The following is a 17,055-nucleotide window of genomic DNA, read 5'->3' as shown; positions in this document are numbered from 1 at the left end:
CCGGCCGGGCCCGGAAGGAGCCGTGCGGGGGCGGAGCGGGGCGCAGCCGTGGGGTTGCGTGTCGGCGCCGGCGGAGCGCAGCGCCCGCACCTCAGGCTCGGCAGCGGCGGGTGAGTGCGGGGCGGGGGGGGCGGCGGAGGGGCCGGGCGAGCCCCGCAAGGCGCTGGGCCGCCCTCGTACCCTGCCGGGAGCGGCCTCTGGCCCGCGGCGGGGCCTGGCCGGGGGTCCCGGGGAGGCCGCGGCCTGCGTGTGTCCGTGGGCAGCGAGCTGGGGGGGGGGGGGGGGGGGGGGCTCCCCCCAGGCCCCTCTCTTGGCTCCCCCGGGGCTGGGGCACCGGCCCGTGTGCTGCCGCCCGGTACGGGAGCCCTCCGTGGGCACCGGCAGCGCCTTTAGCCCCGGCTCTGCCCCCCCGGGGGCCCGCGTTGTTGAGGGGCGCGTTGCGAGGGGCACCCCACAGCCCACCCGCGCTCCGCAGCCTCCTTGCGTTCTGGCACGTTGTGCCCGTCTGTCCGGATTTATTCAAAGTGTTATTATTGCTTCAGAAATTACGACATCTAAGACCATCTTTTAATAACTAAGTAAACTGCTGCGGTAGGCCCTGCGTTGCCAGTGTGCTCTATCCACGGGGTTTTGGGAGCCGGACCGCTGCATCGGCTGCCCTTAGGGATTCGTGAGTGTGTTGCGGTGCTGTCTTCTTCCCTTTGCTCTTTCAGATGTGCTTAAGCCCTTTGCTAAATTTAAATAGGCTGTCTCAGGGTAAAAGGTGAGGTATAACTAAATTTAAGTCCTGTGCCGTGCAATAGGTAAGCTTTGTTTTCAATCCAATTGGTAACGGGCCAGGAAATGGGCTCAAGCTGCGGCAGGGGAGGTTTAGGTTGGATATTAGGAAAAACTTCTTCATGGAAAGGGTGGTCAAGCATTGGAACAGGCTGCCCAGAGAGGTGGTGGAGTCCTCATCCCTGGAAGTGTTCAAAAAACGGGCAGAGGTGGCACTTGGGGACACGGTTTAGTCTAGTCTACCCTTAACTGGTTTAGAGTGGACTCTGTAGTGTAGGTTAATGGTTGGGCTGGATGATCTTAAAGGTCTTTTCCAACCTAAATGATTCTATGATTCAATGATTACTCTTTTGGTAATCTCAGATGACTTGCTATCAAAAAACTGATTAAAATACCCAAAGAAAATCTATGCTGTTACCTCATTTTCAAACTCTGTCCCTTTCCTCAACTTTTAAAATACTGTATTGTATCATGGAATAAACTGTAGAAGGCAGATATCAGTTTATTCATCAAGTTTCTTAGGGATTTTGATTTTTGTTGTCCGTGGTAACATTTTACAATGTTAAAATGACCGTATGTGAAGTTATACCTTTAAGTGGTAGCGTTTAGATCCCACTTGAAAAACTGCAGATACACCCTTAACAGTAGACTTGAAGCTCTTGCTGCCAAGTGGTGTTTTCGGGCGTCACTGGGGCTGGGGTGCGGGCTTGGTGCGTTAGGTTGGGCAGAGGTTTCTTCCCGAGCTCTTGCTGACCGTACCCACCCCGGCGCAGCCTGTGTCCAGTTACTGCAAGAGCTGTTCAGCTTGCCTGTCGCTGGTTTCTGTTTCCTAATTATTCCGTAAAGGGATTTAAAACTGTCTTTAAAAGCCTGATATCCTCTCTTATCTGAAGTTTCACAGACTTTGGATGTAAGCGCTATTCTAACTGGTTCAGAAGTGAAACGATGGATTTTTAGCTAGAAAATTGCAGGTCAAGAGTAGGGGAAAAAGTTCCCTGTTTTTCAGAATATAAAAGAAGTAAGTGTGAGTTTGCTTGCTAGTCCTTGCTGTCAGCGACATTCCCTTCAGGAGGCTGGCTCAAGATGTTACCAAAGCCACAGGGTGGGAATTCTGCATCCCCACAGTCGGATGTGGTTTCCAGTGAGCAAACCCATCTCCTTGGTCTATAGAGCGGCTCACAGGGCTCCATACTTTGCCGATGAAATAACGTTAGCCAGGGTTGTTGGAGACGTTCTGAAGTGATAGCCACCTGTTGTTGATGTGATGCTAGAAAATTAACTTTCATATTTTTGTTAAGGAGGCATGAGCAAGTTGGTGATGTCCGTAGCAATAGATGGTATCAGAAGATTGTCTTGTGTCCAGTACAATTTCTCATTAAAAGCTTATGTCTGCTTGCCACTGATTATTTTCAAGGATTCCCTTGAAATAACCTTAAAATAGCATTTTTGTCTTCATCATGGCTCATGACCAGCGATTGCCAGAGTTTTTGTTGTTCTGCTTTTATGGTATTTTTAACAGGGGCGTGAGGGTTTGAGTCCGTATGTATTGAGCAGCCTCAGCTCTCCCCGTAGCTCGGTGTAGCTCTGACTTGGACACATTAGCAGCGTAACAGCTCTTGCCAATGCGGAGCCACTGTGGCTTTTTAATGTTGTGATTTGACACTGCTGTGAATTATGTAGTTACTTTTTCCGATGTGATAAGAGTAGATTTAATATCTCTATTCAGATATTACCAGTGTGCCATTACAATTAGCTGCCCATTTTTTTTTCCCCATTTTAAAAGTATTTCCCTTTAAGCGCTGCCAGCTGATACAGAGGCTGTTCTGGCTGTGTTTGGATAGCTCTGTTTCTAACACTGCTTTTCTTGTGGTGATGGAAATTTAACCTATATTAATGCCACTTCAGCTGTGTTTGCAGAGTAATCCTGTTCTCACTTGAATCATTTGAATCTTGCCCCTTAAAGTCTTTTCTGTAATCCATAAAGCTTTTTTTTTTGTTTTATCCATAAGTTTAATAGATGGAAAAGGTTAATATAACTAAACGCTGTGAAGTTATTCTCACTTCAGTAATCTGAGCACACTGTTTGCCCTGATTTGCAGGTTATGTGAGTCGATCGGTTTTTCTAAGCCCCATAGAGGCTTTTCTCGACCGGTATTTCGCTCAAGCAATAAATAAATCTGCTGACGTGTATGTTCTGCCGTGTTTGCTTATTCTTGACCTTTGCTTTTTAGCCATGCAAGGGACAGTTTCAGTCGTGACGTTGTGTAACTGGGTGTTTACGCATTGACAAGCATCTTTGATTTGCATTCTTAAAATTTGTGCCTGTTGCAGCTGATCGGTTGTTCAGAGTAACATAGGATGTGGGTAAGGGTTTCAGGGTTAGTAACGAAGAAACCAAGGACTCCTAGCGCTTTGTCGTCTTCAACCAGGGATGCAAATATGGACTGAAAAGATGTTGTTCCAGTACAAGCAAACGTAATTAGAATATTCTTTCCTCCTCTATCCATATTATCTTTCTGTGATATACCTGTTGTCGTGTAGTGGAGAAACTCTGTTCGTTGCCATGAGTGTAATTGCTGTGACAGATGCCTGGATTTTGAGCTGGTTCTGACCTGTGTTTCGACTACTGTGTTCTGTGCTCCAGGTCAGAGCTGCCCTAAAGTCATCTTGCGACCAAGGTACTGCTGCAGGGACGAAATGAGCACGGCAAGACAGCCTGCAGTGGTGTGGATGCCTCTGCCAGCTGCACTTAGCAGTGCAGTCCGGTTTCTCCAGGGTAGTCGGGCTCCAACATCCCCCAACGTTAGCAGGGGTTATGCTCCAGTAGGAATTAGCTGGCTAAACGCTTCTAAGGATGTTGCCCTTCAGTCTTTCAAGAGGTTTTCACGCTAGATACTAACTCACTGTGTCAAACTGGTGCTTTCAGTGTGATTATCCTCACTTTAGATAATGAGGAAATTAAGATGAAAGCTAAGAAATTAATCGCTCGTGGCTGCGCAGTGAACCTAGTAATGGCTTTATTCTTGCGCCCCAAAGCATCGCTTTGGCAGTAGCGGCGGTTGCTCCTCTGTGCTACCTGTCCTCCTGGGCACTCAAGGTGTGCCAAAGCTATCCCGACACCTCCGCCGTGGCCGCTTCTTTGGAAGCAGCCCTGCCTTTGGTGGCAGAGGGGTTTTTTTGGGGGGCAGGAACAACCGCATTCATCAGTCTGTGCAATCCATCCTGGCCACTTGCTTCTTTCCCAGGGACGAGCATAGCAGCCTTATATTTTTTTAACCATACCACAAAGAAGGGATATTTGTGGAGTAGCAGAGCTTCATCCTGGTGTCCTGCCTGCGATGGTCTGCTGAAGTTGGCTGACGGTTGTATGGCGCAGCTAGAGCGTTGGTTATAGTCATCCTGGCTGCTCTCAGCCCAACCTTCTGTTCTTGAATCTAAGCTGAAGGAATTCGGTGGGAAATATGATGTTCTAGAGTCCCTTTTTAAACATAAGTTTTGCATTTAAGGTGTAAATTGTGGCAGCCTGTGCAGGACAGTACAGGAGGTCATGGTCTTTGAATGGCAATTCTGGTGCTTTGTGCTAAGTAGTTGTTTCCCATTACAAGCCAAACAGACAGGTTCTGTGCAGGCAATAGGGATTTATTTGGTATGAAACCTCTCTGGATTCAATTTCACAAAACTTGTTCTCTTATCGCTTCTGCTTCAGACCCCAGCAGCTCCCAAGGGCGGCTGGAGCACTGGCTCTGCACTGACACCCCTCTATTGCCCTCTCACAAGTGCCACTTCTTTCCCAGTTTAAAAGTTTATATGAAGATCCCTTTTGAAATCCTCAGGGGAACATCACACACCTCCACCAAACTGTACTTAAGATAAAACTATTTTTACTTCTTGCAAAGACTTGTGTCCACGTAGCATTTTCCAAGGGGAGGAAAAGGTCTTTGCTGTTGAATTACAAGGTCTGGATTCTGTTTTCCATTTCTACGCTAATTTTTTTTTAATGTGTTGTGGGGTCACTTAACTGGTCCATGATACAGTTTACCAGAATAAAATTGTTTATTTTTCACCTAGGACTTTGAATTACTTCTGTTACCTCTAAATATCTTACGGTGTTTAATGTGCTGTTCTGACAGATCTTAAATGCTTTATATTTTCTGTTTATTTCAGACTATAAGATTCAGATATGTCCTTCATATTTGATTGGATTTACAGTGGTTTCAGCAGTGTATTACAGTTTTTAGGTAAGTTTTTATTGTTTGGGGGTTTTCCTTTCTGTTATTCTTGTATAAAATGTCTGTTCACCTCTGTTATCTTCAAACATAGCTGCTGGTTAAATAATAATATTTGTTTTGGTGTATATTCAGTAACACTCAAACAAAAGTTTCATTTACCTGTACTGACTATTGCCAGAGTGTGCTCTCCACTCAATCTTATGTTAACCCTTTAACCTCTTGAAAAAAATTGTATTTTCTTTAATGAATATAATAGGTTTGATTTTCCCCCTGTCCCCCAGTCATACACATTTAAGCTGGTGTAATTCAGTTGACTTTTATGGAGTTTCTCTTTTCGCTGCTGTAAAGAACTGAACTCAGTTATTTTAGCTCAGTTCTTTTGCACATGAGGGTATCGCTTGAGAATCCAAATATGAGGAACTGTCTGCAAAAAAATTAGTGCTGGATATTGAAGGCCTTGCTCACGTTCAGCAGTGCGTTATTCTGTGATTGGTGTCACTGAAATCAGAGTGAAACTTCACTGGCATCTGCTGAAGGGCCTCAGGAAAGTATTCCCTAGCCAAAAGAGTCTGCAATCTATTATCAATTCAAGGTGAAATATTAGCTTGTGCAAAACAGGAGGAAAAAAAAAGTGTGGTAGCGGGGGAAACAAACCAACCAGGAGGAAAAGGAATGTTAGGATACTGAAAAAGGAACAGAAGTTGCAGATCACATGGGTAAAAGGCACAGTTTACAAGTTTGAAGGATTTTATTGAAGTGGATAAAAAGCATTTGAGATTAAGGAATCATGGCAAGCTGTGCCACCTGCCTTTTATCAGTTGAAAGTTTAAACTTTTTCACTGAATGTTAGACCCTTGACCTACTATCAAAATATTAGCCAGTGAAATTTTAACTAAGTTGACTAATCTTTCTTATCTCCTCTTACTTAGCCGAGCAGTGATTACTGCACGCTGGCCTCCTTTCCCATTCCTGTGCATGCAAAGTCTAATTCTGGTGAAAGATACTGGAGCTTGAAGTAGGAAGGAGAATTACTTTCAATATGCTCCTTTTCTAGAAGAAAAACTTTCCCTTTTCATTCTCACTTACATTTATAGTTGAAAAAGGCCAATCATAATATCTGGGAAACTCCCCGCAGTTCCCTGTGCTGTCCTGTCAGCAGGCTGATGAGATCACTTTATGGAATACATCTTTGCACATGTATACTTCTAGAATGCACAAAGAATCTTTTTTTATATATATATATAAACAAACTCTGGTCTTGGTGTAGCTAATAGCTGAAGTATTGCTGCTTGCTTGTCCTGTGTTTCTATGAAAGACACTTGGGAAGTGTGAAATGTTTCGGAGAAAGCAGCGGCACCTGATTTGGGAGCAAAGGCTCCTGGATGTCCAGGCTGAGAGTGGCAGAAGTATTATTGTTTTACTGTGGTTTAGTAGGGTTTTGTTCAACTCATAAGGTAAGTGTGAACTGGAGTTTCTCCTGTGACATAAATTAATATATGAAAATGTCCACTCCTTTCTCTGTAAACATGAATACTTTCTCCTCTACTCTGTAGTTTAGTAGTTATATATATTTGGGAGTGTGAGAAGGTGAGTTTGGGAAGTTGGAGTTGTTGTATTTGAAGGAACTGTGAAGACACTCTACAGTACCTGTAGTAATAAAGTTCATTAATGAAATAAGCTGAGGAATATGAAATAATATTCATTCCTGCAAGTTACAAAACCTGGCATGCTGGAATGCGATCCCAGAGATTAGCTTAAAGGCAGGGGGAGAGGTGAGCAAACACCAGCAGTGTAAAGGTCGGCCAGGCAGAGGCACGTGTGCGCCCGTGATGCTGCGGCATCAACGGGGCTGTCCGAGTAGCCACTGTGCAGCAGCATTGCTTAAAATCCCATCAAATAAAACATATATGAGGATAACACATTACACAAGTTGAAAAAAAGGAGGCTCCAGAAACTGCTGTTACTGGTTGCTCTGCTGCCCGCTAGCCTCCTCATGCGGAGGGACCCAGGGCAGCTGTCAGTGTGCCCTTTGGATGGCTACCAGCCGCTTGGCTGGGATGGCTGAGCTTTAACAGTAAAATCTGACCATGTACTTCACAAAATGTTTCTGTATCATTGCATGGTGGTAAAATAAACTCTCTTCAGCATATTGCAACGTACCACAATACTATGACGTTATATAGTAAAAGATCCTGGTCACTTAACAACTCCCACAGTACAATATTTGGCTGTATCTTGCAGTTCTTTTGCAGAAAGAAGAGAGAATTCTGTTAGGAACAGAGCCTAGTTTTGCTTTTAAAAAGATGGAATTTCAGCACATACATACATATTTTTTCCCACCCTCTTTTGCAAGTGTTCTGCCCTCTACAGCACTCCTGAAGGCTGTGGGTCAGTACTGGTTCCTAAGGAGATGTGCACTGTGTGGTATCCAGCCACAGCTCTTTGAAGAGGGAGTAAGGGAAGATTTTCTCCTTAAAGTCAAAGCTAAGAGACTCTTACTTCAGTAGTTTTTCAGTACAGTATGTGATTTATTTTTTTTAAATGAAATTTGTCTTAAAAATGTTTTACTTTGAGTGTCAATCAGTTTGAAGCATTGAAAAATAATCCTGGCATAGGATATAGTGTTGGCAGGTTTAAGAGAATCACTCCTTGATAACCTCAAACTTAAGAAAATAGAGTGTTCATGTTTTACACATCCTTCCTGTCCTTCACAGCAACTCTTGCATTTACTGGCGTTACAAATAGAGGAAAAAGGGGAAAAGGCATTTTTATGAAGATGACAATAGGTGAAAATAAAACTTCTTATTCCTGTTACAAAAGCATTATCATATGACAGCAAGTGTATAAGAATTGCCCTGATGATGCTATTCAGGATATATCCATATAATTGACCTGGAGATTTGGGTGAATGTTACTTTTTGTCAAAATAATACATGAACCAACATAAAAGAATTCATACATATATACTAATTATGACTGTTGACATTGAAATTAATTTCTCTCTAATATACCCATTGAGGTCTCAACTTTCTTTTTTGCCTCGAACAAGATTTTTGTCATAATTGGAGGTAGCTGAACAAAACACCCTGTGTTCAGGTTCAGGATGGTCCGTATTTTAGAGGCCGCTGTCAGCATTGTACCTGCATGCCCCCCTTTCCATCACCTGTGAACAAAACTGTCCTTTTGCTGGGGCAGAGTAGGCTGCACTGGCAACATTTAGTCCTGTTTTGCTGTGGTTTTCCTAAGATGGTGTAAATGCATTTACACGAGTGACACGTTTCCATCAATTGTGTGTCTCTCCCCCACAAAGTGTCACATAAGCTGTGTGTGGTACACATAGTGCAGCAGGCACGTGAGCAAGTGTGAATGTAGTTTGTACGAGTAGAACACAGATAAAGGGCATTGATAAAGTGCGGCGGAGCTTGGCCGGTCTGTATTTTGTACCGTGACTGTAACACTTTGCTCCTGGGAGCAAAAGCATCTCTAGTGCTAGAAATTAACTCCTACCAATTTAACTGATTAATCAGCAGGTCCTTCTTTTTTTCTAGGACTGTACAAGAAATCGGGCAAACTAGTGTTTCTTGGACTGGACAATGCTGGAAAAACTACACTGCTGCACATGCTCAAAGATGACAGGCTGGGACAACACGTCCCCACGTTACACCCCAGTAAGTTAATATTGCTGGGTCCATAGCTAGGAAGTATTTAAAGGATTGCAGGAAAAGCAGGATCTGATTATACATCATAAGACCAATGGTGTGACTGGGGAAAAAAGAAAGGAATTTCTGGGATAGCAGTCTGTAGATAGTTCAAGTAATATCCAGAAAAATGTGTATAGGTTAGTTCAGTGAGGTATATTTAAAAGTAATTGATGAGTAACAAGCAGAATGATGGAGCTGAGAGTCTAGATTACTGAAGCTGTGGGAAATTGGGGCTTGGAGTGTTTGGGAGTGGCTTCTCTGTGCAGCTGGAAAATTAGCATTTCTGTACATGGTTTTGATTTTTTTGGCTCAGAGGTTGCTGTGTAATTGTAATCCTGGTAGCCTCACAGAAGGAGAAAGTTCAACTCAGGTTAAAAATGTGGATTGGAGAAGTCCAGAAAGGAGGTGAGAAACTGGGAAAGGATGTGAAGAGGAGAAACCTTGGACAGTATCGTATATGAAGTGCCATCTTTGTGGCAAACCAGATGCCAGAGCCAACTGTTGTTTGTGTAATGTGTAGGGATAAATAACATGTGAATATTCTCTGCTATTCGTAGCATTGTAGATATTTTGCACGTGTTTTAACAGCAAAATGCTGTTAACCATTAAACAAACGTGTCACTGATTTTGAGAGAAAATGTGTTTCTCTGATTTGTTTCTTGAATAACAAAATACTGAAAAGACCCAAGACAGAAAGTAAAATCTACATGCTAGAAGGTTAGACTGTTCTAATGCACTGCATAATCTTCACAGAGAACATGATTTTGTGTATTTCTAGCTTCAGAAGAGCTGACAATTGCTGGCATGACTTTCACTACCTTTGATCTGGGCGGACATGCTCAAGGTAAGAGAATATGTTGACTCAGTTCACTGAATTGAGTTAGAGTTGGCTACAGTCCGTTTGTTTCAGATCAGAAATATGATCATGCTGCAGAGATCAACTTCCCACGCTTGCTTTGACAGTATAAAAGAAAGGTTCACTGCTCTGTTGTCCGTCTCCACCATTTATCACAAATCCCAAATACAATTTGGCAAGAGCTGCAGTAGAGCATAAGTTTTTGACTGATACCTGTATTTTGAAGAGGATTCTGTACTTTGAATCACTTATTTTTACCTTAAGCTCTATGCTTCAAACTTACCTTTGTTGACATAATTCTTGGGGAAACACAAAAAGTTTCAGTACATCAGTGTGTATGTGGGATAGATGGAGTGGTGATAACAGTAAAGGGAACGATGCTTTTGCTCCATTATTTCAAGTTTTGTAAAACATGAAATTGCATCCTAAAGACTGGCAATATAAGCTAAGAGACTTCAGAAAAAAACCCTGTTGCTTCTTAATTACTGATGTGCATTGCTCTGAATTTTGGGATAATTTCCTTTTGTGTTTAATTCACATCTTCCCTGTAGCTCGCAGAGTGTGGAAAAACTATCTGCCTGCGATTAATGGCATTGTGTTCTTGGTGGACTGTGCAGACCATGAAAGATTGCTTGAATCAAAAGAAGAACTTGATGTAAGTTTAAATAAGTTTTTGAAAGTTTTAACTTTAACTTCTAAGAAATAAGCTCAAATTCCCAGTATCCAACAGAGCTCTGCTGCCACCTGGACATGAGCAGTAGCAATTGGCCCTTGTATATTCTAAATTAATCTCTCCTCCTTTCTCCTTTCCTTTGTAGTCATTAATGACAGACGAAACTATTGCTAATGTGCCTATCCTAATTCTTGGTAACAAGATTGACAGACCTGAAGCTATTAGTGAAGAGAGGTTACGAGAGATGTTTGGTCTGTATGGCCAGACAACAGGAAAGGTAATGCTCCTTTTTTTTGGCGGCTTTTGGTTTTTTGTTAGGGATTTTGTTTGCCTTATTTGCGTGTTGACTTCAGTTCACTCCAGCTACACAAAATAAACGGGTTTTAATTTATTAAGTACTTGGTACGTAATAACTGTGTATGGAATGAATGAATTGTGGAGTCTTTTTTGTGTGTTAGATACATCTCTGCTACAACTTTTTCACGTCCTATTTGATGCCACATTTCTCCAGAGGAAAACTTAATTGTACTTAGGATAACTTTTAGTACTTCAACTTTCCTATGCAGTACTTTAAAAGGATGAGCAAGTTTTCAGAGGCCATAGTTCTAGTGAGAGCTATAAGAGAAAACTGGTTAAAGTATCTTAGTAAGTGACTTTTCTCATTTAAAGTGCAGACTTGGTACAATTTGTTACTTAACATGTTTACCTAAAGCTTAGACATAGATTTACACCATTGCGGAAGTCTGAGTTTGTAGGGTGTGAAGGGAAAAAGAGAAGTTCCTACTGGCATCGGTAGCAACAAGGCAGATTTATATTATGGCTCTTTAATGCTTCAATTCTTCTTAATTTAAAGTAAATACAGTGTACTACGTATAGGAGGCGTTTGGATACAGGGCAGTAGAAACAAGTTGCTCCGTTGTCCTTTGCCCTTGAAAGGGCACCTCTCTGCAGTGGACAAAGCCATCCCAGCTCCCATTAGATGACCAGCAGTGTGGCTCTGCTGAGGAGGGCGCCTGATCTTGTAATTCCTCTTTTTCTCTAAGAGTATTTACTCTTAGATCCTTCCCTTAAAGTTCAGTGCCATCAGAGTTTACGTTGAGCAGAAACAAATCTTTACCTTTGTGTTTTCCATGTGAAAGAGAATTTGCGCAGGTGAGTTCTAGGATAGGTGTAACGACCTATAAAGAGTTACTACTGACTTTTTTTGTCTTGCCCTGGTTCTTACAACACATAGTCTATGAAGTGTGACTACTGTTGTGAATCTCCAGTTGAGCAACAGCTTTAATGCACTGTGCTGATCTTGGCGAGCAAGCAACTTGCACTCTTGCTATGGTCAGTCCTACAACTGGTAGCAAATGTTCTTAATCTGGCTGGAAAGGTATTGGGAACAGAGCAGGGAACTGTGACTGAAAACTGAGTATAAGCTCTCAGATTCTCTGTGCATACGCTTGCTGTTGCACTCTGGTTTCAGGTACTTCACCCTCTCCAGATGTGGATGCATATGAAAACATGCTCAGTGTATTTCTCAAGTAACTAAGATTAGGGTCACATGTACAAGTGTTAGATAAATTTATTTTCTAAAATTCCAGTATCCAACACAAGTTAAACAATGGCATTCCATAGAAACCAATGTCCCTGTAAAGTAGCTGTCTGTTTATAACAATACTGTAACTTGGAACATTTCTGTCTCTCTGCAGGGCAGTATACCACTGAAAGAATTGAACGCAAGGCCACTAGAAGTGTTTATGTGCAGCGTGCTAAAGAGACAAGGCTATGGGGAAGGCTTCCGTTGGATGGCACAGTACATTGATTAATGCCAAAATCGCATCGTACATTCTGTCCTGTGTCTGAATATTAAGTCTGCTCCTTATTTGATCACTCAGTGTACGTAACTTGAATTCATTTGACTGTTTAGTTTATAAAAAAAATATACCTTTTTAGCCAATTATATCACATATGCTAAATTGTAAGTGTGAGGATTGAAAAATTATTTCAAGCAAGTTTGTAAGTTTAAGTACTGCAACCTGTGAGCTTTCTAATCCCATGCAACATTCTTTTGCAGCTTTTAATTTAACAAGTCTCCAGCACCGTTTTTGGTCAGAGCAACTTTCCAGTACAGTATGTTTGAATGCACTTTTTAACAGCTAAAAACTACGAACATGTGAAAGATATTTAATGCTTATGTTAAATTTTTTTATGTACTTTTTTGAAACTGGTTTTATAACTTTAGAGTATATAACCATCTTTCAAGGAATAATAAATAATTAGCTGATGGATAATTGCATGATGCCTTACGGTTTTCAATAATATACTTTCTTATGCAACGTCATGCAATAAATTTAAATCCAGTTTTTGGCAACTTCAATGGAAAATGTTTCATTTTAATGTGTCTTAATTAGCAAGGCTGCCTGATGATCTGAGTATGTGGGATATTTTCCTGAAACACAGAAGGCCACAAAGTAGTTTCATTGTATGTTGGAGTAAGGGGTTTTTTTCAGACTACCAAATTGCATTTGTTTTAGGATTTTGCGTTAATAAAGGAAAAATCTAATCCAATGCCCTTATAACCACCACCTTTAAAAAGTACAAATAATGCAAATCAGCTGTGCCAATGTAAATCTTGAACTAATGTCAAAAGTGGTCTTAACCCTACTGGTCTCCTGAATTAAACCCCTGAAGTGATACAAGAAATACAGGGGATTTTCGGAAGAAATTAAGAATACCACTGCACTAAATATTCTGTTCCTAATTTAATTAGATTTGGGGTCTACCAGAAGATTTGCCTGTGAAATTGCCAGGGGGAAAAAAAAGTTGCCACTTGCTGTTTGTGAAAATTTATCAGCCCACACCCAATCGGCCAATTTTATTTTTGGTGGTTTGAACTGGGACAAGATGAATTGTTTTCTGTGGTTTTGCCCTGAAACCTAGCCAGTGTGGCAGCTGCTGGCTGCCCAGGTGGCTTATTTGTGGGGTAAAATTTGGTCCTTGTTTCCAGACTTCTGACTGTGTTTTCCCTGTCTTTGAGTGTATTAATTCCCCGAGGAGAAAGCAGGTTGTTTTTGAAGACGGGGTGTTGAAGCATATGTCCGTCAATGTCTTGTTGGTGCTGGCTGACACTGCTGGGGAGCTGTTTCCATGTGCTGGACATGTTTTACTCTGATCTGTTGAATGCAGGTAGGGTTTCAGCCCTGGAGTCACCATTTCACCGCGATGGATTTGAGTTTCACTGTGTAGTTTGTTTTCCCCCTTGTAAGAGTACCAACTGCTGCAAGTGTTTTTACTGAATACTTTTACTCGCTGTTGTAGGTCTTCTCCAAAATACTTTAGGCCTTATGTTTCCAATATCCATGGCAACAAATGTATGTCTGACTGGTTTGATGTCACAAATAACTTTCTCTCTTGACCTGCTGGGCTTGAATCTCAGATTTAAAGCCTATAGGCTCATAGCAAATAAATGAGACATTTCTTGCCCAGATCTGAACTTGTTTGATTGAATATTGATGATCAGTTCCCCACAGTCCTAGACTGTGCATCTGAATAAGATGAATAATTCAGAACCTAACTAATGTAAATTGTAACTGAAGTTTATTACTGCACAGTCGTACGCGAAGTGTTAAGCCTAGTTTGTGCATGGTAAAGTTCAGAGTGATGGTATCGGGTAGCTTTTCCAAATGACCAACATAAAAGAATTCTGCATTTAAACTAGTGCTCAGCGGTAGAGCAGTGTCTCTGTTGCATGAGTCAAAACCGGAGGTAAGAAATGGCCTCTCACCAGCATGTAGACAATACGTGAGTCTTTACTACTTACAGCCATTATGTAGGGGACATGCCTCTTCCCCCGCCTCCCCAGATTTTTCTGACGATGGTTATAATGCAGAGAACAACAGCTCCATCAGTAGATGGTGTAAATATTAAAAATACTACTTGCAGTCACACTGTGGTGTTGATGTGGGAGACTCGGGACTGTGTTGCCTGTGCTTATGGAAATGAAGCTGGAGGTGTTCTGCTGCAGACCGCTTCCACAGGCTGAGCCATTACGTGGGCACCGAGAGGTCCTCTTCACCCGCTCTTCCAACCGTGAATAACGTTAGCAGTAAGGAAAGGGATGATAGTATTAAGAATTAAAAAAGAAGGGAGGTGATACTCCTTTGAAAGTGTGTGTTATGAGTAATTCTTAGTATTATGGAATTACTCAGATTTCATGTTTCCTACTGTAGGATGCTAGTTTAAATGTGGTTGTAATGGGGGCATGAAGAAATCTGGACCTTGTGCTTATCCACCTGGGCATTGTAATGGTTCCCGTTGTGGGAATAGCTGATCGACACTTGGTTGAAGACACCAATAATCTTGCTCTGTTTCATTTCATTTGGTAGAGGAAGTCTCTTTCTTCTGTAGTTTACGTTCTGTTGTGCACATGAATGTGAATGGGTGTTTGTGTGTCTTTGTGTGAAGACTTCATTAATAGGTAAATATACCGGTGAGAGTTTTTTCTGGTGCTTTTCATCCCCATGCTCTCCGCATCTCCCCGGTCATTTATTTCTGGAGTTTGCTTGTTCCGATGATTGTGACCAGTCTTACTTAACTTAAAAAAAGCAACATTCACATTTGGGTCTGACTTTTTTTTTTTTGCACTCCTTGACTATGCAGATTTCAATTAAACATCACTTTAAGGAATGTGAAAAAGAAAACTCATTAATAAAGATGTTATTTATGAAGTGTCTCATTTTGTTTTTACATCACAACTGTTCTTTGAGAAATGAATGCCGATTTCTAAGATACTCATATCTACTTCTGACAAAGTGGCCTGTATTTCACTGCAGTGACCCCACATGCTAGCGTCTGTGGGTTGAATAAGATCTGTTTTGCTTGGATTTAATGAAACTTGGGGTTTAGTATGTACTGTGTAACTGAGAGGCATTGCTGTATTTCAGTCTTGGTTTAATAAATTTTTCAGCGACAATTACTGGCATTGGAGATGGGAAGGATCCTTGAGCTTTCTCATTTATCCTCTTGCCAGATAGAGATTATTTCATTAATATTTCATTAATATTTCTGTATTCAGTGTTCAGGTACTGTCTATGATGTGCCAGAGATGACCTGTGGCATTCCCTGGAATACAATACCTGCATGCATGTGAGCTTTATTGTATTTTAATAATTAGAATTGAACATCAAATAGAACATTTGGCATCCATTTTCTTCTGACCTGACTTTAGTTATAAATATGATGGTGGTGCTCTCCAATCCCAGTGAATTCACAGGTCTGCTTGAAGGCAAATTGTTCTTCTCTTGCTTGTACTGTCAGAGTATTCGGTTGTTACCAACCAAAGTCCAGTATTTTTATCAACTACAACATGCTTAGATTTAGTGTAAGTAACATCATTGTTAGTTATATTAAAAACAGCCTGATCCACTGGCTGTTAATGGGGACATGTATCTTGCACTTAGATAAACCACTCTTTGCACTAGTATCTCAGTGTGGAACTAACACTTTCTGTTTTGAAATGTGAGTGCTCTGAATGTTTAAAAGCATAATTTATATAATAAACTGCAGAAGAAAAGCTAAAGATGAATGTGTTCTTAAACATGTTCTTAATGTGGTGTTTGTTATCATGTTATCCCATCCCATGCTTGAAATTTAGCTGTCGGGAATAGAAAATAAAAATCTGACTTGGGAGTTTGAAGAAAAGGGACTCTAAACAGGTAGTTCTTGTCAAATTATCAAAACCAGGAAAAAAGTGTGCTGATTTAGTATGTGGTCTAGTAGTGAGTTTGGTTTTTTCAGCTGGGTATAGTAATAATTCAGTCTCTTCTTTGCTAGGGTTTCTGTTCATGTGTGCATGGAAGCAAATCCTCTACTCGGAAAACTCTTTGAGCATGGAAAAGATGACATTTCCCTTGTTGCAATTATTTTAAAATGAGATGGAAGGATCTGATCTTGGAGGTGAATGATAGTGTCTTAGAATCCAGCTGCCCTCGAGGATTTGCAGTGTTGGTGGGACTGTATCGAGTGGGGATTGCTGCTGAGTTTAGGTGCTTATCAAACTGAGTGCACTCAACCCTGTTTGACACAGCCCACGGGGAAAGTGTATTAACCTGCTGTGATAGAGAACTGGTTTCCAGTCCTGAGTATGTTCTCCTAATGTTCTCCTTAGTTTACGTTTTTCAAATTATTTCTTACTTGACTGCTTTTGAACTAGAATTAGAAATTTGTTTGGTGGTGAGCAGTGGCGGTAAAATAGTGATTACAAAACCATATCCATTTTTCTTATGACCCCATTTCTTATGGCACGTGTCCCATCATGGTAAGGTAACTCCTAATATTTTAGAGCCATTGATGCTTTTCCAGGATGTCAAAGCTTTCTACCTGCTAATGCTGCCTCAACATCCTTGTGAGGCAGAGGGGTTTTGTTTACCCTGTGAAGAAAGTGAGGTCTGGAGGGATTAGGTTGTACTCGGTGACTGCCTGAATAAGAGGAGCAACGCAACAACCACCAGCAACATCGAATGAAGCAATTCCTCCCTTATCCTGGGCGCTGTTTGTCAGTGTCCTAGAGAGAAGATGGAAGCCTTCATCACATGCAGGCTACTGAAGATACTGCACAGACCAGGTGTAAATCGATGGCATTTTGGGTCACCTCCTCTCGTATGCCTGTGTTCGTAGCAAAAAAGCTGCCGTAACCATGTACCATTCACCTGTGTTGCACCCAACTGTGACAATATTTAGTAGACAAGTTAAAAGAACGGCACAAAAACTTGCAATGTGTGGAGCGGGTGCAAAGCTTGGATCTAGTTGTAATTTCTGATTCTCTTTCCTAAA

At 41.5% G+C, this 17,055-nt stretch overlaps 1 protein-coding gene across 3 annotated transcripts; it reads left to right on the top strand.

Annotated features, from left to right (window-relative positions):
• Nucleotides 1–69: 69 nt before the first annotated feature.
• On the top strand, nt 70–12,520 carry SAR1B (secretion associated Ras related GTPase 1B). 3 transcript variants are annotated; one of them, XR_012831252.1, is made up of 8 exons: nt 70–110; nt 4,942–5,015; nt 8,555–8,674; nt 9,486–9,551; nt 10,115–10,218; nt 10,382–10,513; nt 11,934–12,120; nt 12,299–12,520. XR_012831252.1 is itself a non-coding variant. In XM_075715224.1 (7 exons), the coding sequence occupies exons 2-7, from the start codon at nt 4,958–4,960 to the stop codon at nt 12,048–12,050; spliced, it is 597 nt and encodes a 198-aa protein (XP_075571339.1). In that variant the 5' UTR covers nt 70–110; nt 4,942–4,957; the 3' UTR covers nt 12,051–12,520. The 3 variants fall into 3 exon arrangements, 2 of the variants coding, with proteins under 2 accessions (XP_075571339.1, XP_075571340.1); XM_075715224.1 differs by having other exon boundaries at nt 11,934–12,520; XM_075715225.1 differs by lacking the exon at nt 70–110 and adding an exon at nt 520–670 and having other exon boundaries at nt 11,934–12,520.
• The last annotated feature ends 4,535 nt before the right edge of the window (nt 12,521–17,055 follow it).

This window comes from Pelecanus crispus, chromosome 8, assembly GCF_030463565.1.
Source record: "Pelecanus crispus isolate bPelCri1 chromosome 8, bPelCri1.pri, whole genome shotgun sequence".
NCBI classification, from domain to species: domain Eukaryota; kingdom Metazoa; phylum Chordata; class Aves; order Pelecaniformes; family Pelecanidae; genus Pelecanus; species Pelecanus crispus.
The sequence above is the reverse complement of the archived record's forward strand: the minus strand, read 5'-3'. Positions and strand labels throughout refer to the sequence as shown.

Excerpts from the sequence above, each read along its gene's own strand:
- SAR1B (XM_075715224.1), top strand. The coding sequence starts at position 4,958 with ATGTCCTTCATATTTGATTGGATTTACAGTGGTTTCAGCAGTGTATTA. Across the intron at positions 5,016-8,554 it reads CAGTGTATTACAGTTTTTAG|GACTGTACAAGAAATCGGGC; the intron begins GTAAGTTTTTAT and ends CTTTTTTTCTAG. Across the intron at positions 10,219-10,381 it reads AATCAAAAGAAGAACTTGAT|TCATTAATGACAGACGAAAC; the intron begins GTAAGTTTAAAT and ends TTTCCTTTGTAG.